The sequence below is a fragment of the Panulirus ornatus genome, chromosome 1 (assembly GCF_036320965.1).
Source record: "Panulirus ornatus isolate Po-2019 chromosome 1, ASM3632096v1, whole genome shotgun sequence".
NCBI classification, from domain to species: Eukaryota; Metazoa; Arthropoda; class Malacostraca; order Decapoda; family Palinuridae; genus Panulirus; species Panulirus ornatus.
This window is the reverse complement of record NC_092224.1, coordinates 41,361,991-41,384,662: the sequence shown is the minus strand read 5'-3', so window position 1 is coordinate 41,384,662 and position 22,672 is coordinate 41,361,991. Positions and strand designations below refer to the sequence as shown.

The 22,672-nt window shown below is 43.2% G+C and overlaps 2 protein-coding genes across 9 annotated transcripts in view; both read right to left on the bottom strand.

Moving 5' to 3' along the window:
- Positions 1 to 22,077, bottom strand: part of LOC139745667 (carboxylesterase 1E-like) — a 64,625-nt gene extending 42,548 nt beyond the window's left edge. Inside the window, exons 1-3 of the mRNA XM_071665102.1 lie at positions 21,958 to 22,077; positions 9,868 to 10,081; positions 9,588 to 9,740 (exon numbers count right to left, since the gene is read on the bottom strand). Coding sequence (XP_071521203.1) covers positions 9,588 to 9,740; positions 9,868 to 10,080 — 366 coding nt within the window. The 5' untranslated portion in view covers position 10,081; positions 21,958 to 22,077. The remainder of the gene's footprint in view (positions 1 to 9,587; positions 9,741 to 9,867; positions 10,082 to 21,957) is intronic.
- The window catches only part of LOC139748739 (ERI1 exoribonuclease 2-like), a 362,528-nt gene that overhangs the window by 115,877 nt on the left and 223,979 nt on the right, over positions 1 to 22,672 (bottom strand). The gene's annotated exons all lie outside the window — the stretch shown is intronic.

The window sequence follows — 22,672 nt, the reverse complement described above, 5'->3', positions numbered from 1 at the left end:
TTGGGGTGAGAGACTATCTTTAAATTTTAGGGAGAATAAAAAGATTTTTGGAAGGAGGTAAAGAAAGTGCGTAAGACAAGAGAACAAATGAGAACATTGGTGAAAGGAGCAAAGGGGGGAGGTAATAACAGGTAGTGGTAAAGTGAGAGGGAGATTGAGTGAGTATTTTGAGGGATTCTTGGATGTGTTCGATCATAGAATGGGAGATATAGGGTGTTTTCGTCGAGTTGGTGTGCAAAGTGAGAGGGGTCAGGGAGAATGATTTGGTAAACAGAGAAGAAATAGTGAAAGCTTTGCAGAAGATGAAAGCCGGCAAGGGGCCGGGTTTGGATGGTATTGCGGTGGAATTGATTAAAAAAGGGGGTGACTGTATCGTTGACTGGTTGATGAGGATATTCAATACATGTATGGTTCATGGTGAAGTGCCTGGGGATTGGCGGAATGCATGCATTGTTACATTGTACAAAGGCAAAGGGGATAAAGTTGAGTGTTCAAATTACAGAGGTATATGTCTGTTGAGTATTCTTGGTAAATCATATGGGAGGGTATTGATTGAGAGGGTCAAGGCATGTACAGAGCATCAGATTGAGGAGGAGCAGTGTTGTTTCAGAAGTGGTAGAGGATGTGTGGATCAGGTGTTTGCTTTAAAAAATGTATGTGAGAAATACTTAAAAAGGCAGATGGGTTTTTGTATGTACCATTTATATAGTTCATGGTGAAGTGCCTCGGGATTTGCGGAACGCATGCATAGTACCATTATACAAAGGCAAAGGGGATAAAGGTGAGTGTTCAAAGAACAGTGGTATAAGTTTGTTGAGTATTCCTGGCAAATTATATGGGAGGGTATTGATTGAGAAGGTCAAGACATGTACAGAGCATCAGATTGAGGAGGAGCATTGTGGTTTCAGAAGTGGTGGAGGATGTGTGGATCAGGTGTTTGCTTTCAAAAATATATGTGAGAAACACTTTAAAAAGTAGATAGATTTGTATGTACCATTTATGGATATGGAGAAGGCATATAATAGAGTTGCTTTGATGTATGCATACGTTGAAATGTAAAGGTATATATATGAGCGTGTGTGGGCGTGTATGTATATGCATGTGTATATGGGTGGGTTGGGCCATACTTTCGTCTGTTTGCTTGCGGTACCTTGCTAACGCGGGAGACAGCGACAAAGTAAAATTGAAAAATTGATATCATATATATATTTTTTTTTTTTTTTTGCTTTGTCGCTGTCTCCCGCATTTGCGAGGTAGCGCAAGGAAACAGACGAAAGAAATGGCCCAACCCACCCCCATACACATGTATATACATACGTTCACACACGCAAATATACATACCTACACAGCTTTCCATGGTTTACCCCAGACGCTTCACATGCCCTGATTCAATCCACTGACAGCACATCAACCCCAGTATACCACATCGATCCAATTCACTCTATTCCTTGCCCTCCTTTCACCCTCCTGCATGTTCAGGCCCCGATCACACAAAATCTTTTTCACTCCATCTTTCCACCTCCAATTTGGTCTCCCACTTCTCCTCGTTCCCTCCACCTCCGACACATATATCCTCTTGGTCAATCTTTCCTCACTCATTCTCTCCATGTGCCCAAACCATTTCAAAACACCCTCTTCTGCTCTCTCAACCACGCTCTTTTTATTTCCACACATCTCTCTTACCCTTACGTTACTTACTCGATCAAACCACCTCACACCACACATTGTCCTCAAACATCTCATTTCCAGCACATCCATCCTCCTGCGCACAACTCTATCCATAGTCCACGCCTCGCAACCATACAACATTGTTGGAACCACTATTCCATCAAACATACCCATTTTTGCTTTCCGAGATAATGTTCTCGACTTCCACACATTCTTCAAGGCTCCCAGGATTTTCGCCCCCTCCCCCACCCTATGATCCACTTCCGCTTCCATGGTTCCATCCGCTGCCAGATCCACTCCCAGATATCTAAAACACTTTACTTCCTCCAGTTTTTCTCCATTCAAACTTACATCTCAATTGACTTGACCCGCAACCCTACTGTACCTAATTACCTTGCTCTTATTCACATTTACTCTTAAATTTCTTCTTTCACACACTTTACCAAACCTTCTTTTATATACAAATGAATTACAAGATTTCCTTACAAGCCTGTACAGTAGACATGCAAATATTGATGAAAAATCACATTTTCCATACAAATTCTATTTGCATCATCTGAATTTTCCTCTTTTCACTCATGATGTAGGCTAACAAAGTGCTTAAGAGCAGGAGCATACTGTTTCAGGCGATAGTAACAGAGAGCAATGTTGTAAGACAGATGTGGTTGATAACCAGCCACTTGCAAGGCATTGCTGAACTTCTGACATGCCTCCTCATAGCGTCCTTCCTGCATGTTAAGTATAAGATATCAAAATACATTCATGAAAAATATATTCATGAAAAAGAAAAGTGGATGCATGCAAATTTACCTGTAAGTTGTTTATGAATAAACAAATGGAGGCTTTAAAGTATGCTGGAAAATCATATGAGCGTGATTAAGTGAGAAGCCACATACCCAATTAGGCATCAGTTAAGCTTACCCACGTGACTCCTCCCTGAAAGATATTTCTCCTTCTCTTTACAAAATAGGAAATTATTCAAATTTTCAGCTAAATTTATACAAGGCTTTGCATACTCACTTCCTAGCCCCCTTCACCACTGCATTCTGATATATAATTTCTGCTCCCACTGTGTTAGTTTTGATCATTGCCTCTACAAGGCTTTGCAGACTCACCTCCTAACCCCCTGCACCACTACATTCAGATACTTAATTTCTGCTCCCATTGTTACTTTTGGTCAACTGCCTTTCAAGTATGCTGATTTCAACTCTTAATATACATTTACTGCCTTCCCTACAACACACAATGGATACATATTCTCTTATTCTTTCTGTTCACCTAGCCGATGATTATATATTTCCTTTGTGTGTTGGCTGTACTGGCTTAATTAGAAATTGCCTGCCTTTTGCAGGTGAAAGACGTGGGATAACTGGAGTTGAGGTAGTTACAGCCTATTTCCTTTCAATTCTCTTTGTCATTTCTATATTCACTCATTTTCTTATTTATTTATTGATCATATTTTTTTTTTTTTTTTTGCTTTGTCGCTGTCTCCCGCGTTTGCGAGGTAGCACAAGGAAACAGACGAAAGAAATGGCCCAACCCACCCCCATACACATGTATATACATACGTCCACACACGCAAATATACATACCTACACAGCTTTCCATGGTTTACCCCAGACGCTTCACATGCCCTGATTCAATCCACTGACAGCACGTCAACCCCGGTATACCACATCGATCCAATTCACTCTATTCCTTGCCCTCCTTTCACCCTCCTGCATGTTCAGGCCCCGATCACACAAAATCTTTTTTACTCCATCTTTCCACCTCCAATTTGGTCTCCCACTTCTCCTCGTTCCCTCCACCTCCGACACATATATCCTCTTGGTCAATCTTTCCTCACTCATTCTCTCCATGTGCCCAAACCATTTCAAAACACCCTCTTCTGCTCTCTCAACCACACTCTTTTTATTTCCACACATCTCTCTTACCCTTACATTACTTACTCGATCAAACCACCTCACACCACACATTGTCCTCAAACATCTCATTTCCAGCACATCCATCCTCCTGAGCACAACTCTATCCATAGCCCATGCCTCGCAACCATACAACATTGTTGGAACCACTATTCCTTCAAACATACCCATTTTTGCTTTCCGAGATAATGTTCTCGACTTCCACACATTCTTCAAGGCTCCCAGGATTTTCGCCCCCTCCCCCACCCTATGATCCACTTCCGCTTCCATGGTTCCATCCGCTGCTAAGTCCACTCCCAGATATCTAAAACACTTTACTTCCTCCAGTTTTTCTCCATTCAAACTTACCTCCCAATTGACTTGACCCTCAACCCTACTGTACCTAATAACCTTGCTCTTATTCACATTTACTCTTAACTTTCTTCTTTCACACACTTTACCAAACTCCAGCTTCTGCAGTTTCTCACATGAATCAGCCACCAGCGGTGTATCATCAGCGAACAACAACTGACTCACTTCCCAAGCTCTCTCATCCACAACAGACTTCATACTTGCCCCTCTTTCCAAAACTCTTGCATTCACCTTCCTAACAACCCCATCCATAAACAAATTAAACAACCATGGAGACATCACACACCCCTGCCGCAAACCTACATTCACTGAGAACCAATCACTTTCCTCTCTTCCTACACGTACACATGTCTTACATCCTTGATAAAAACTTTTCACTGCTTCTAACAACTTGCCTTCCACACCATATATTCTTAATACCTTCCACAGAGCATCTCTATCAACTCTATCATATGCCTTCTCCAGATCCATAAATGCTACATACAAATCCATTTGCTTTTCTAAGTATTTCTCACATACATTCTTCAAAGCAAACACCTGATCCACACATCCTCTACCACTTCTGAAACCACACTGCTCTTCCCCAATCTGATGCTCTGTACATGCCTTCACCCTCTCAATCAATACCCTCCCATATAATTTACCAGGAATACTCAACAAACTTATACCTCTGAAATTTGAGCACTCACTCTTATCCCCTTTGCCTTTGTACAATGGCACTATGCACGCATTCCGCCAATCCTCAGGCACCTCACCATGAGTCATACATACATTAAATAACCTTACCAACCAGTCAATAATACAGTCACCCCCTTTTTTAATAAATTCCACTGCAATACCATCCATATATATATATATATATATATATATATATATATATATATATATATATATATATATATATATATATATATATATATATATATATATATATATATATAACCTTGCTCTTATTCACATTCACTCTCAGCTTTCTTCTTTCACACACTTTACCAAACTCAATCTCCAGCTTCTGCAGTTTCTCACCCGAATCAGCCATCTGCGCTCTATCATCAGCGAACAACGACTGACTCACTTCCCAAGCCTTCTCCTTCACAACAGACTGTATGCTTGCCCCTCTCTCCAGAACTCTTGCATTCACCTCCCTAACAACCCCATCCATAAACAAATTAAAGAACCATGGAGACATCACGCACCCCTGCCGCAAACCGACATTCACTGAGAACCAGTCACCTTCCTCTCTTCCTACTGGAACATGTCTTACATCCTCGATAAAAACTATCACTGCTTCTAGCAACTTGCCTCCCATACCATATATTCTTGATAGCTTCCACAGAGCATCTCTATCAACTCTATCAAATCCATTCTCCAGATGCATCAATGCTACATACAGATCCAATTGTTTTTCTAAGTATTTCTCACATACATTCTTGAAAGCAAACACCTGATCCACACATCCTCCACCACTTCTGAAACCACAGTGCTCTTTCCCAATCTGATACTCTTGTACATGCCTTCACCCTCTCAATCAATACCCTCCCATATAATTTCCCAGGAATACTCAACAAACTTATACCTCTGTAATTTGATCATTCACCTTTATCCCCTTTGCCTTTGTACAACGGCACCATGCACGCATTCCGCCAATCCTCAGGCACTTCACCACGAGCTATACACACTCTGAATATCCCCACCAACCAGTGAACAATACAGTCACCCCTTTTTTAATAAATTCCACCGCAATACCATCCAAACCCGCCTCATTGCCGGCTTTAATCTTCCGCAAAGCTTTCAGTACCTCTTATCTGTTTACTAAATCATTCTTCCTGACCCTCTCATTTTGCACACCACCTCGACCAAAACACCCTATATCTGGTACTCTATTATCTAACGCATTCAACTAATCTTCAAAATACTCACTCCATCTCCTTCTCAAATCACCACTACTTGTTATTACCTCCCCATTAGCCCACTTCACCGATGTTCCCAATTGTTCTCTTGTCTTACGCACTCTATATACCTCCTTCTAAAACATCTCTTTTATTCTCCCTAAAATTTAATGATGCTCTCTTACCCCAACTCTCATTTGCCCTCTTTTTCACCTCTTGCATCTTTCTCTTGACCTCCTGCCTCTTTCTTTTATGCACCTTCCACTCATTTGCACTATCTTCTTGCAAAATCGTCCAAATGCCTCTCTCTTCTCTTTCACTAAGAATATTACTTCTTCATCCCAACACCCACTACCCTTTCTAATCTTCCCATCTCCCACGCTTCTCATGCCACAAGCATCTTTTTCGCAAGCCATCGCTGCTTCCCTAAATACATCCCATTCCTCCCCCACTCCCCCTAAGTCCTTTGCCCTCATCTTTTCCATTCTGCTCTGAGTCTCTCCTGGTATTTCTTCACACAAGTCTCTTTCCCAAGCTCAATTACTCTCGCCACTCTCTTCACCTCAACATTCACTCCTCTTTTCTGAAAACCTCTACAAATCTTCACCTTCGCCTCCACAAGATAATGATCAGACATCCCTTCAGTTGCACCTCTCAGCACATTAACATCGAAAAGTTTCTTGTTCACGCGTCTATCAATTAACATGCAATCCAATAACGCTCTCTGGTCATCTCTCCTTTTTACATACGTATACTTATGTATACGTCTCTTTTTAAACCAGGTATTCCCAATCACCAGTCCTTTTTCTGCACACAAATCTAGAAGCTCTTCACGATTTCCATTTACAGCACTGAACACCCCATGTACACCAATTATTCCCTCAATTGCCATATTACTCACATTTGCATTCAAATCATCCATCACTATTTATCGGTCTCGTGCATCAAAATTGCTAACACACTCACTCAGCTGCTCCCAAAACACTTGCCTCTCATGATCTTTTTTCTCATGCCCAGGTGCATTGGCACCAATAATCACCTATCTCTCTCTATCCACCTTAAGTTTCACCCATATCAATCTAGAGTTTATTTTCTTACACTCTATCACATACTCCCACATGTCCTGTTTCAGGAGTAGTGCTACTCCTTTCTTTGCTCTTATCCTCTCACCAACCTCTGACTTTACTCCCAAAACATTCCTAAACCACTTTTCCTCTTTACCCTTGAGCTTCGTTTCTCTCAGAGCCAAAATATCCAGGTTCCTTTCCTGAAACATACTACCTATCTCTCCATTTTTCTCAACTTGGTTACATCTACACATATTTAGGCAACCCAATCTGAGCCTTCTTCTGTTTCCCTTTTAGAATGTTAAAATATATGAAGGGGAGGTTTTCTAGCCCCTCGCTACCGTCCCCTTTAGTTGCCTTCTACGACACATGCACGTATTCCTTCTTGCTCACAGTCATCCATTCCCGACACCAACCCGCGTGGCACGAAACAGCGCAAATACATGAAGAAAAAGAATAAAGATTACATATACATTATCTTCTCTTCCCCACACCCAATCGCCACCCTCGTCGTTAGCGAGAAAGCACCAGGAAACAGACGATGTAAGGCTACATCTGCTCACACCCACAGACGAGTTGTCAAGTGTAATGTACCGAAACCAATGCTCCTTATACATATCCAGGCATTATAGACCTTTTCATGATTTAGCCCAGACATTCCATTAGACCTGGTGCAGTCCATTGACGGCATGTTGACTCCAGTATACCACTCTATTCCGCGCACGCCCTTCATCCTCCAGCATGTTCAGGCCCAGATCGTTCAAAATCTTTATCAATCCATCCTTTCGTCTCCAGTTTAGTCACCTGGTTCTTCTTGTTACTTCCACTTCTGACACATATATTCTCTTTATCAACCTTTCCTCAATCATTCTCTCCCAACCATTTCAACACAACTTCTATTGCTCTTTTAACCAAACTTTTTTTTTATTTCCATACATCGCTCTTACTCCCGCATGACCCACTCGATATAACCACCTCACAGCACATTTCCAACTCATCCATCCTCTATCTATAGCTCGTTCCTCGCAACCATATCATATTGTTGGAACTACTATTCCTTCAAACATACATAATTTTAAAGCCCTCACAGATAACATCCACTCTTCCCCTCACCCTTTGACTCACTTTCCCTTCCATGATTCCATTCGCGTCATCTCCACTCCCAGCCATCTAAAAAACTTAACTTCATCCAATTTTTCTCATTCAAACTTACATCCAAAGTAACTTGTCCCTCAACCTTGCTGAGCCTAATAACCTTGCTTTTGTTCACATTTGCTTTCTACTTTCTTCTTTTAACACCTTCCAAACTCAGTCACCAACTTCTGCAGTTTCTATTCAATTTAGCCACCAGTGTTGTATCATCGGGGGAACAAAACTGACTCACTTCACATGCTCTCTCATCCCAGACAGACTGCATACTCGCTTCTCTCTCAAATGCTCCTGCATTTACTTCCCTCACCGCCCCATCCATAAACAAGTTAAGCAAGATTTTTCTTCATAGATTCCCAATTAGTGATGGGACGTGCAGGAAAGTCTAACTACACACCTCTGCCGCAGACTAACCTTTTCTGGGAAGCACTCACTATCCTCTTTTCCTACTCGTATACGCGCCTTATACCGTTTATAAAAACTTCTCACTGCTTCTAACAGCGTACCTCCCACATCATATATTCTTAAGATTTTCCACAAAGCATTTCTATCAGTCTTATCATATGTCCCCTCCAGCTCGATAAATGCCACATGCAAATCTATCTGTTTTCCTTAGTATTTCTCAAGCACATTCTTCAAAGCAATCACCTGATCCACACATCCTCTGCCACTTCTAAAACCACACTACTCCTTCCAAACCTGGTGCTTTGTGCAGTTCTTCATCGTCTCAATCAATACTCTCCCATACACGTCACCAAGCATACTCAACAAACTTGTACCTCTATAGTTTGAACACTTATCTTTACCCTCTTTTCCTTTATACAGTGGCACTATACTGCTTCCTCTTTTAGAAATTGAAATATAAGAAAGGGTGGGTTTCCAGCCCCCTGCTCCAGCCCCCTTTAGTTGCCTTCCACGACACGCGGGGAATACGAATGTATAGCTTTTTTTCCCTGTGTGTGCGTGTATATAGCAGGTTATGCTAACTAGATATTAACCAATAGTTGATACGATCCACATCGCTGGAACTGGGTCTGGACACTGATTTCATGGTAATGTGTTCAGGAACGCTAGCTGTCGGGTCTAGTGCCAAGCTGTCGGGTCTAGTGCCAAGCGATTATAAGCTCTACCTACTGTTGGTAGTTACACGTTAAGGTGTAGCCAATTTCAACTCTGATGTACTTACTGTTGGTAAGTACAATTTACGGAGAGGAGAGTGTTCACCCTGATCTACTTATTGTTGGTAAGCATATGTTAAACTGTGGTCAGTCTCCAATCTCATCTAGTCACAGTTAGTAGGCACACGAAAAAGAGTGGCCATTCTCCACTCTCATCTACTAACAGTTGGTAAGTACACGTTAAGGTATAGTCAGTCACCACTCTCGTCTAATCACAGTTTTTAGATACACGTTAAGGTGTTGCCAGGTTCCTACTGCCATCTACTCACAGTTGGTAGGCACATGTTAAGGTGTTGCTAGGTCCCACTGTCATCTACTCACAGTTAATAGGTACACGTTAAAGTTTTGTCAGGTCTTACTTACCGTTGGTGTGTACACATTAAGGTAAAGACAGTCTTCGCTGCCTGTTACATCCATCTCTCCCTTGAGATAGGTTTTCAGTGATACCTGGGGGCAAAGAGGCGGATGGATGGTGCCATTCCTGAGACCCAACCAGGTGCCATGAGCAACAGGATCCTGAAGATATAATAAAAAAATCCTTTTATATGATAAGTGTTTGCTACCTGCGGTAAATAATATGATATGTGATTGTTATGTTTCTAACGAGGTAAGAGTCGAGGGTACCGCAGAGAGCATTACTTACTTTAAACCTGAGGTCTCCGACAGGGGCTTTGGCGAATGGGATGCTCTTAACACTGTAGAAGTACGTTCCCTCTCCTGCCTCCTCTCTGGTGGCGAGGATGGAACCCTGACTCAGCTGCACCTCCAAAGTCGACGCCGACAGCTTTGCCTCACCACTCACCAAGATTGTCATTAATATCACCCACATCCCGATCACAGCCATCTGCTGCTTCATTCTGTAAGAGGAAAGAACTATTGAATGCCCTCTTTATCATCAGCAAAGACTCAGAAAAAAAGTCTATAAGTGCAAAGGCCCAGCTAAAATCGAGAGGCTTGTTGAACTAGATGAACCTCTCTCGGGCTAAAGGTATGATTCATGCGCGATGGATCAAAGTGAATTACTCTTAGGCTAAAGATCGGATTCGTGGGAGTGGTCGAACGCCTCTCTTTTGTGAGAACCAGATTCCATATGATTACCAGAGCTTTATTCGCTTGCAGCCATGACTGGTGCATGGTCTTACCTGAACCGTCGCTTGGAACCATGTCAGGCTACATAAGCTACGTCATAAAGCGAATGTAACCTACAGACACTTGTGTCTTTAGGTTAACTACCTAGTTGCACTTAGGTAGTTACACTAGATTATTAGGTAATTGCATACGTACCTGCATGCGACAGAATCACACACGACGCACATTCATACATGAATAAACAAGAATGTAAACTCTTGCATTCATATTCTCAAACGCTTCCGATCAGGCAGACAGACAACAAGGCAATGACAGACAAAAGCAAACACGTAAATACACTTATAGATGAAGCAAAGGGCATGTGAGAAATGAGAAACGAAGGATGGCGCTGATCAAAGGAGCTCTATTCTTATCTTGTCTTTTAGCCTGCTTCTACAATATTTCACCTGCTCAGTTTTGAAGATATTGACTGCGAATGTCTAGCGGATCTTTTGAATCATGTGGAATGACGAATTGTTGGTGCTGTGGACTATGATTGCTATTTTTCAATGGTGAACTCCGCCGCCCTGAATGTAAACATCCAATATGGCCGCGATGGCCTCCTTGCCTTACTCCCGCCAGTGAACACCCCTCCACCCTCTTCGATTTTTAACAGCCTAAAATAGATGGAGGAGGTGTACATAAACCGTGGTGATGTACATGAAAAAAACATGTACACATTACCGAAATCGTAAGCAAGGTAGACGCGGTGGAATCTGGGCGCGCCTAAGGAGGAGGAGGGGCCTATGAACACCGCTACCTACCGTAACTTTCGGTAATATATATGGATGGGGTTGTTAGGGAGGTGAATGCAAGAGTTTTGGAAAGAGGGACAAGTATGTAGTCTGTTGTGGATGAGAGAGCTTGGGAAGTGAGTCAGTTGTTGTTCGCTGATGATACAGCGCTGGTGGCTGATTCGTGTGAGAAACTGCAGAAGCTGGTGACTGAGTTTGGTAAAGTGTGTGAAAGAAGAAAGCTGAGAGTAAATGTGAATAGGAACAAGGTTATTAGGTACAGTAGGGTTGAGGATCAAGTCAACTGGGAGGTAAGATTGAATGGAAAAAAACTGGAGGAATTGAAGTGCTTTAGATATCTGGGTGTGGATTTGGCATCGGATGGAACCATGGAAGCGGAAGTGAATCATAGGGTGGGGGAGGGGGCGAAAGTTCTGGGAGCCTTGAAGAATGTTTGGAAGTCGAGAACATTATCTCGGAAAGCAAAAATGGGTATGTTTGAAGGAATAGTAGTTTCAACAATGTTATATGGTTGCGAGGCGTGGGATATGGATAGAGTTGTGCGCAGGAGGGTGGATGTGCTGGAAATGAGATGTTTGAGAACAATATGTGGTGTGAGGTGGTTTGATCGAGTAAGTAATAATAGGGTAAGAGAGATGCGTGGTAATAAAAAGAGTGTGGTTGAGAGAGCAAAAGAGTGTGTGTTGAAATGGTTTGGTCACATGGAGGGAATGAGTGAGGAAAGAGTGACCAAGAGGATATATGTGTCAGAGGTAGAGGGAACGAGGAGAAGTGGGAGACCAAATTGGAGAAGTGGAGTGAATGGAGTGGAAAAGATTTTGAGAGATCGGGGCCTGAACATGCAGGAGGGTGAAAGGCGTGCAAGGAATAGAGTGAATTGGAACGATGTGGTATACCGGGGTCGACGTGCTGCAAATGGACTGAACCAGGGTATGTGAAGCGTCTGGTGTAAACCATGGAAAGGTCTGTGGGGCCTGGATGTGGAAAGGGAGCTATGGTTTCGGTGCATTATTACATGACAGCTAGAGACTGAATGTGAACGAAAGTGGCCTTTGTTGTCTTTTCCTAGCGCTACCTCGCACACATGAGGGGGGGGGGGGGATGTTATTCCATGTGTGGCGAGGTGGCGATGGGAATAAATAAAATAAAGGCAGACAGTACGAATTATGTACATGTGTATATATGTATATGTCTGTGTGTGTATATATATGTGTACATTGAGATGTATAGGTATGTATATATGCGTGTGTGGACGTGTATGTATATGCATATGTATGTGGGTGGGCTGGGCCATTCTTTCGGGAGACGCGACAAAGCAAAATAGAATAAAATATATATATATATATATATATATATATATATCCCTGGGGATAGGGGAGAAAGAATACTTCCCACGTATTCCCTGCGTGTCGTAGAAGGCGACTAAAAGGGGAGGGAGCGGGTGGCTGGAAATCCTCCCCTCTCGGTTTTTTTTTTTTTTTTTTTTTAATATTCCAAAAGAAGGAACAGAGAAGGGGGCCAGGTGAGGATTTCCCCTCTAAGGCCCAGTCCTCTGTTCTTAACGCTACCTCGCAAACGCGGGAAATGGCGAATCGTATAAAAAAAAAAAAAAAAAAAAAAAAAAAAAAAAAATTTTTTTTTTTTTTCTTTTTTTTCTTTATTTTGCTTTGTCGCTGTCTCCCGCGTTTGCGAGGCAGCGCAAGGAAACAGACGAAAGAAATGGCACAACCCACCCCCATACACAATGTACACACACACGCCCACACACGCAAATATACATACCTATACATCTCAATGTACACATATATATACACACACAGACACATACATATATACCCATGCACACAATTCACACTATCTGCCCCTATTCATTCCCATCGCCACCTCGCCACACATGGAATACCATCCCCCTCCCCCCTCATGTGTGCGAGGTAGCACTAGGAAAAGACAACAAAGGCCCCATTCGTTCACAATCAGTCTCCAGCTGTCACGCAATAATGCCCGAAACCACAGCTCCCTTTCCACATCCAGGCCCCACACAACTTTCCATGGTTTACCCCAGACGCTTCACATGCCATGATTCAATCCATTGACAGCACGTCAACCCCGGTATACCACATCGATCCAATTCACTCTATTCCTTGCCCGCCTTTCACCCTCCTGCATGTTCAGGACCCGATCACTCAAAATTTTTTTCACTCCATCTTTCCACCTCCAATTTGGTCTCCCACTTCTCCTCGTTCCCTCCACCTCCGACACATATATCCTCTTGGTCAATCTTTCCTCACTCATTCTCTCCATGTGCCCAAACCATTTCAAAACACCCTCTTCTGCTCTCTCAACCACGCTCTTTTTATTTCCACACATCTCTCTTACCCTTACATTACTTACTCGATCAAACCACCTCACACCACACATTGTCCTCAAACATCTCATTTCCAGCACATCCACCCTCCCGCGCACAACTCTATCCATAGCCCACGCCTCGCAACAATACAACATTGTTGGAACCACTATTCCTTCAAACATACCCATTTTTGCTTTCCGAGATAATGTTCACGACTTCCACACATTCTTCGAGGCTCCCAGGATTTTCGCTCCCTCCCCCACCCTATGATTCACTTCCGCTTCCATGGTTCCATCCACTGCCAGATCCACTCCCAGATACCTAAAACACTTTACTTCCTCCAGTTTTTCTCCATTCAAACTTACCTCCCAATTGACTTGACCCTCAACCCTACCGTACCTAATAACCTTGCTCTTATCCACATTTACTCTTAACTTTCTTCTTTCACACACTTTACCAAACTCAGTCACCAGCTTCTGCAGTTTGTCACATGAATCAGCCACCAGCGCTGTGTCATCAGCGAACAACAACTGACTCACTTCCCAAGTTCTCTCATCCACAACAGACTTCATACTTGCCCCTCTTTCCAAAACTCTTGCATTCACCTCCCTAACAACCCCATCCATAAACAAATTAAACAACCATGGAGACATCACACACCCCATACATACATATATATATATATATATATATATATATATATATATATATATATATATATATATATATATATATATATATATATTTTTTTTTTATTATACTTTGTCGCTGTCTCCCGCGTTTGCGAGGTAGCGCAAGGAAACAGGCGAAAGAAATGGCCCAACCCCCCCCACACACATGCATATACATACGTCCACACACGCAAATATACATACCTACACAGCTTTCCATGATTTACCCCAGACGCTTCACATGCCTTGCTTCAATCCACTGACAGCACGTCAACCCCGGTATACCACATCGCTCCAATTCACTCTATTCCTTGCCCTCCTTTCACCCTCCTGCATGTTCAGGCCCCGATAACACAAAATCCTTTTCACTCCATCTTTCCACCTCCAATTTGGTCTCCCTCTTCTCCTTGTTCCCTCCACCTCCGACACATATATCCTCTTGGTCAATCTTTCCTCACTCATCCTCTCCATGTGCCCAAACCACTTCAAAACACCCTCTTCTGCTCTCTCAACCACGCTCTTTATATTTCCACACATCTCTCTTACCCTTCCGTTACTCACTCGATCAAACCACCTCACACCACACATTGTCCTCAAACATCTCATTTCCAGCACATCCATCCTCCTGCGCACAACTCTATCCATAGCCCACGCCTCGCAACCATACAACATTGTTGGAACCACTATTCCTTCAAACATACCCATTTTTGCTTTCCGAGATAATGTTCTCGACTTCCACACATTCTTCAAGGCCCCCAGGATTTTCGCCCCCTCCCCCACCCTATGATCCACTTCCGCTTCCATGGTTCCATCCGCTGCCAGATCCACTCCCAGATATCTAAAACACTTCACTTGCTTGTCTTCATCTATTTCTGTCCCTTCTCCCCGCTTCTGTGAAGTAGCGCCAGGAAAACAGAAAAACAGGCCACATTCGTTCACCCTCAGTCTCTAGCTGTAATATGTAGTGTATGCCGAAACCACAGCTCCCTCTCCACATCCAGGTCCCACAGACCTTTCCATTGTTTACCCCAGACGCTTCACATGCCCTGGTTCAGTCCAGTGACAGCACGTCGACCACGGTATACCACATCGTTCTAATTCATTTTATTCCATGCACGCCCTTCACCCTCCTGTATGTTCAGGTCCCGATCGCTCAAAATCTTTTTCACTCTATCCTTGCACCTCCCGCTTTTCCTTTTTCGCTACACCTCTTACACATGTATCGTCTTTGTCAATCTTTCGTCACTCATTTTCTCCATATGCCCAAACCATTTCAATTTACCCTCTTCTGCTTTATCAACCACACTCTTTTAATTTCCCCACATCTCTCTCTGCCTATCATTCCTTACCCGATCAAACCACCTCACATTACATATTGCCCTCAAACATTTCATTTTCAGCATATCCACCCCTCTCCGCACAACCCTATCTATAGTCCATGTCTCGTAGTCATATAATATTGTTGGAGCCACTATGATTTCAACCTTACTAATTTTGGTCTCCGAGACCATGCTCTCTCCTTCCACACATTCTTTATCGCTACCATAACTTTCGCCCACTCCCCCACTCTGTGACTTGCTATCGCTTCCATGGTTCCACCCGCTGCTAAATCCACTGCCAGATATGTAAAAAACTTCACTTCCTCCAAACTTTCTCCATCCAAACTTACTACCTAATCAATTGTCCCTCAACCCTACTGAACAAAATAACCTTGCTCTTATTCACACTTACTCTCAACTTTCTCCTTTCACGCACTTTTCCAAACTCAGGTACCAACTTCTGCAGTTTCTCACATGAATCAGCCACTAGGGCTGTATCATCGGCGAACAACTGACTCACTTCCCAGTCCCTATCATCCCTAACAGTCTGTGTACACGCCCCTCTCTCCAAAACTCTTGCATTTACCTTCCTAGCCACTCCATCCATAAGCAAATCAAACAACCATGGGGACATCACACACCCCTGCTGCAGACCGACATTCATTTGGAACCAATCACTCTCCTCTCTTCCTACTCGTACACTTGCCTTACATTCTTGATAAAAACTTTTCATTGCTTCTAGCAACTTACCTCTCACACCATAAACTCTTAGAGCTTTCCACAAAGCATCGGTATCAACCCTATTATATGCTTTCTCCAGGTCCATAAATGCTACATAGAAATCCATCTGTTTTTCTAAGTATTTCTCACATACATTTTTTTCAGAGTAAACACCTGATCCACACATACTCTACCACTTCTTAAACGCCTATCAATTAACACGTAATCTAATAATGCCCCAGTCTGATGCTCTGTACATGCCTTTACATTCTCAATCAATTCCCTTCCATATAATTTCCCTGGAATACTCAACAAACTTATGCGTCTATAATTTGAACACTCTCTTTACCCCCTTTGCCTGTGCAATGGCACTATGCATGCATTCCGCCAATCCTCAGGCACTTCACCATTGTCCATACGTACGTTGATTATCCTTAAAACCAATCAACAACACAGTCACCCCTTTTTAATAAGTTTCACTGCAATACCATCCAAACTCGCCGCCTTGCTGGATTTCATATTTCGCAAAGCTTTCACTATCTCTTCTCTCTTAGCCAATCCATTCTCCCTGACCCTCTCACTTCACACACCACTCCCACCAAAACACTCTATATCTGCCACTCTATCATCAAACACATTCAACAAACCTTCAAAATAGTCACTACATCTTCCCACTTCATCACTACCTGTTATTACCTTCTCATTTACCCCCTTAACCGATGTTCCCATTTGTCCTTTTGCCTTACGGCGTTATCTACCCCCATCCAAAGCATCTTTTTATTCTCTCTAAAATTTGATGATACTATTTCACATCAACTTTCATTTGACCTCTTTTCAACCTTTGCACCTTTCTCTTGGCCTCCTACCGCTTTCTCTTATACATCTAGTCATCTGCACTATTTCCCTGCAAAAATCGTCCAAATGCCTCTCTCTTCTCTTTCACTAACAATCTTACTTCTTCATCCCACCACCCACTACCCGTTCTAATCTGCCCACCTCCCACCTTTCTCATGCCATACGCATCTTTTTTGCATGCCATCTCTGCTTCCCTAAATACATCCTATCCCTCACCCACTCCCCTCACGTCATTTGCTCTCACCTTTAGCCATTCTGCTCTCTCCTGGATCTTCTACACAAGTCTCCTTTCCAAGCCCATTTACTCTCACCACTTCCTTCACCCCAACATTCTCTCTTCTTTTTTGAAAACCTTTGTAAATCTTCACCTTCGCCTCCATAAGATAGTGATCAGACACCCCTCCAGCTGCCCCTCTCAGCACTTTAACACCCAAAGTCTCTCTTTTACACGCCTATCAATTAACACGTAATCTAATAATGCCCTTTGGCCATCTCGCCTGCTCACATACATATCCTTGTGTATATCTCTCTTTTTAAACCAGGTATTCTCAATCACCAGTTTTTTTCGGCACATAAATCCACAAGCTCTTCACCATTTTCGTTTGCAACACTGAACACCCCATGTACAAGAATTATACCCTCAACTGTCACATTATTTACTATCGCATTTAAATCCCCCATCACTGAAACCCGGTCTCTGGATCAGAGCTGCATCATAATACACTCTCTCAACCACTCCTAAAACATTTGCCTCTCATGATCTTTCTTACACTCTATCACATACTCCCTTTACTCTTGCTTCAGGAGTAGTGCTACTCCTTTCTTAGGTCTTGTCCTCTCACCAACCCCTGACTTTACTCCGAAGATTTTCCCAAACCACTCCTCCCATTTACCCTTAAGCTTCGTTTCACTCAGAGCCAAAACATCCAGATTCCTTTCCTGAAAGATACCACATGTCTCTCCTATTTTCTCATCGAGGTTACATCCACACACAGTTAGACACCCCAGTCCGAGCCTTCGAGGAGGACACGCACTCCTCGCATGACTCCTTCTTTTGTTTCCCTTTTCAAAAATCCAAATACAAGGACAGGGGGGGATGGGGTGGAGGGGATGGGGGGTCCAACCCCCGCTCCCGCTCCCTTGAGTCGCCTTCTCAGCTTCTTTCTTTCACGTACCCTTCCAAACTCAGCCACCAAGTTTTGCAGTTTTGTATTTAAATCTGCCACCAGTGCTGCATCATCATACAACGACTGACTCACTTGCCAAGCCCTTTCATCCTCTACAGACGGCATACTCGCCCCTCACTTCCAGTATTGTCGCATTTACCTCCCTCACCAATCTCTACCATAAACAAATTAAGCAACCATAGTTACATCAGACACCCCTGCCGCTGAACAAACTACACTTGGAGCCATTCACTTTCCTCCCTTCCTGCTCATTGACGTGCAGTACACCCTTGTTAAAAACTTCTTACTGTTTCTCGCACCTTTTATTCACACCTTATATTCATACAACCTTCCATGTAGCATCTCTTTCAACCCTATCATATGCATCTTCCTAACGCATAAATGCCTTGTATAAATCCATCCGTTTCTTGAAGTATTTCTCACACACAATATTCAAAGCAAACACTTGATGCATACACCCTTTACCACCTCTGCTGCCACACTGTTTCTCCAAAACCGGATGTTTTGTATATGCCCTTACTTTCTCAATCATTACTCTCCCATACAACTTATCAGGTGCACTCAACAAACTTATACCTCTGCAGTTTCAACACCCGTCTTTATCTCACTTTCCGTTATACATTGGCAATGCTTAGGCGCCGCCAATCCTCAGGCACGTCACCATGATCCATATGTAAATTGAAAATTTTAACTGAACAAACAACAATAAAATCACCAACCCACCTCTCTTAATAAACTCAACAGCAATGCCATCCACTTCAACCAATTTGCTCCATTTCATTCAAAGTAAAGTTTCCACCACCTCTTCTCTGTTCTTCAAACCACTCTCCATAACTCTCTCACCTCGCATACTACACTAACCCAAACATCCTACATCTGCCACTGTATCATCAAAAACATTCGACAGTCTAACAAAATACTCACTCAATCCCCTCCCTTCATGACTACCTGTTATAACTTCCCCTTTTGCTCTTCACCGATATTTCTATTTGTTCACTTGTTTTTACCGTACATCAGTAACCTCCTTGGATATATTTTCTTATTCTCCCTAACTCACCCCGGCATTCATTTACACTCTTTTTCAGACCTTGCACCTTTTTCTTGACCTCTTGCCGCTGTCTCTTATGCATCTCACAATCCTGTGCATTCCTTTCTTTTTAAGTAATGCCCAAACGTCTCTTTTCTCTTTCCCAAGCAAATTTACTTCTCTATCTCACCACTCACTTCCCTCTCTAATCTGCCCACCCCTCACCTTTCGCATGCCATATTCCTATCATTCCTCACCCACTCCCTTTGCTTTATTTACTCTCACCTTTTGCCATTCTACAATCAATCTCTCCTGTTGTTTCTTCGCTGAAGTCTCTTGTCGTAGCTCACTTATTCTCACCACTCTCTTCTCCTGACATCGTTTCCACTTTCTCGAAAACCTCGACAAATTTTCACCTTCGCCTACACAACATAGCGATCAGACATCCCACCAGCTGCCCCACTCACCACATTTGCATCCAACACTTTTTCTTTTACATGCCTTTGATTTGATATGTAATCTAATACTGCCCGCTAACCATCTCCCCAGTTCACATACGTATACTTGTGTATATCCCTACCTTTTAAACCAGGTATAACCAATCACAAGTACTCTTGGAGCACACAACTCCACAAGTTACTCACTATTCCCATTCATAACACTGAATACCACATGCGCCCCAATTACACCCTCCTCTATTACATTGCTTACCTTTGCGTTAAAATCACCTATCACTACTACCCGGTCTCGTACTTCAAAACTGCTTACACACTGCCTCAAGTACTCCCAAAACACTCTCCTCTCCTGATCTTTTTTCTTATGGCCAGGTGCATAAGCACTAATAATAATCAACCATCTCTCACCATCCACTTTCAGTTTTACCCACAATGATTTAGAATTTACTTCCTTACACTGTATCACCCACAACCTTTGCTTTTTCCAAACCGTCCTTCCTCTTTACCCTTGAGTTTCGTTTCACTCAAAGCCAGAACATTCAGGTTTCTTTCCTCAACCATACTACCTGTCTCTCCTCTCTTTTCACCTTGGTTACGTCCACACATATCTAGACACCTCAGCCTGAGCCTTCGAGGAGATTGAGCACTCCTTGCCTGGCTCCTTTATCTGAGCCTTCTTTTAGAAATTCAAATTCATGAAAAAAAGAAAGACGCGGTAGGGTGGGGGTGGGTTGGTTCCATCCCCACGCTCCCGGTTCTTTTAGTCGCTTTCTAGGATATGTTCTCTGAACTCAGAAGTGGAATTACAGAAAGCGTTGAGGACTTATTGTTAGGGCAAAAACTGGATCTTGGAGGCATTAATCTTAACTGGATTGCGTCTACCCCACTTAGATACCCTGTAATAGTCTATTGAGGAAGTTGTATCCAAACGAGGTGCAAATTGATTTAGAGAAGTAGCAGATCTGAAGGTTTAGGATGGATGCAGTGTACAGACGTCAGCTAATGAGTACTTTGGTTATTTGCATAAGAAGGGATATCGTTGATAAAAAAGGAGGAAAAGCGTAGGAGACAGGACAAAACCTTGAGGGACACCAATGATGATGGAGAAAGGGTTAGATCAGCCAAAGAGGAAGTTGGATATGATGGAGCAAAGCGAGGGAAGGAAGCCAAAAGAGGGGAGCTTTGAAATGAGATTCCCATGCCACACCTTATCAAAAACTTTGGGTATATCATAGGCAACGATGTAGGGTTCCTCAGAATCTTTCAGGGACGTTGACCAGTCATTAGTGAGATAGGAAAGGATATTACTAGTGGATCTCGTCTTACAGAGAGAAGACAGTGAGATTCAAGATGTCTGAGGATATGGGAGTTGAGAAGGGATGCAAAGACTTTGGGAATGGGATGTACCAACGCGTATTTCCAAGAAGGATAAGTTTTGGTTTTTAAAGGGAAACGAAGCAGACGGGTAGACACATGTGCTAGTAGTTCAGAGGTACACTCTTTTAGTACACGGGAATGGATGCCATCAGGACCATAAAATTTGCTTGTAACCCGAAAGAGTAGCGCTTTTCGGAAAGTTTGAAAAAATTTACAAGGAGGAGCATATGATTGGTAAGATGAGCGTCAGGAGGTGAAGGAATGTTAGAGTTATCCAAAGCAGAGTTAGCTGCGGCAGCTTGTATCCCGCCTGATACTCGACCAAAACGACTTCAAGTAATCAATCATTTGGTTCAATCTGCTGACATAAGTCGCTCCCAGAGGCTAGCATGCCGTATCATCATTTAGGATGATTTAAATCTGCACCTCGACTGACTCACACTATCTAGGAATCCTGGCGCACAATGAATAGTGAATGTACCAACTAGACAGCATGTGACTCTAGATAAGATTATCACGGAGATTGTTGCATATGATACACTCTTGATAGTGGCGCACATCCGACCATTATGTAGTGGTTCTGGAGGAGTGCACCCCAACAACGTGTACAAAACAAACCATATCAGGTCGACTTCATAGAGAACCATCTCATAGGTAGTTTAGGCAATGGATTTGCAGTGAGGACTTGGTAAGTGTGATATCAATTCCAGAGCTCCACCGTGCTGCTAAATACCTTCAGCATATACTTCAGACCAACTATAAGAATGATTATCCTTCAATTAACCTCCCTAAGCAGAACAATGACCCAGGCTGGATGACCCAGGCTGGTCAGATATAGCATGAAATCCGCCAAATCCATCATCGGGAAGTGCACCGGGTGTGTGGTACTAACCTGAAGAAGTGCACCGGGTGTGTGGTAGAGACCAGAGGAACAGCACTGGGCGTGTGGTAGGCACAGTCTAACTGCACCGGGAACCTGCGCAGCACTAGCGAGGTCTCGGGTGACTGGCCCCAACCTCACCTCCGGGACCAACAATTTTTTTCCTAGACTCTCTGTCTCTGAGAGACATTTGCGGTCATTTCCAAGGTGAACAGACGGCACACCGGTTATCCAAGTGCGTTTGACATTTACTATCTTGGCCACAAGCACACACACACACACACACACACACACACACACACGCTTCCGTTGTGTAACGCTTCGCGTGACTGACCGTCACGCATTCACAGGCCGCCTGGGATCAAACCCGCATAGGCGCAAATCCTGATCGTGACAGCTGCTCAATCTCCCCGAAGGGCTGGTCGATGAAATGGGTACCTGGCATAAGCCAGGGTTTGTGTATATATGTATGTGTGTGTGTGTGTGTGTTTGTGTGTGTGTGTGTGTGTGTGTACATACGTAAGAGTAAAGGCACGGTGCATACATAAAAGGTTAAGAGACGGGGCAACCCGAGTGTAAAACCCTTTTCTTGTAACACATAAATCGTAATCACACACGTGCCACCAGCGTTCGGAATTAGAGTTACTGACCATGAGTCATTATGGGCTTGCTTTGGGTCGGACCCGCATGGTTTCGAATCTTGGGCGGGGCAGGTGGCTTATATCTA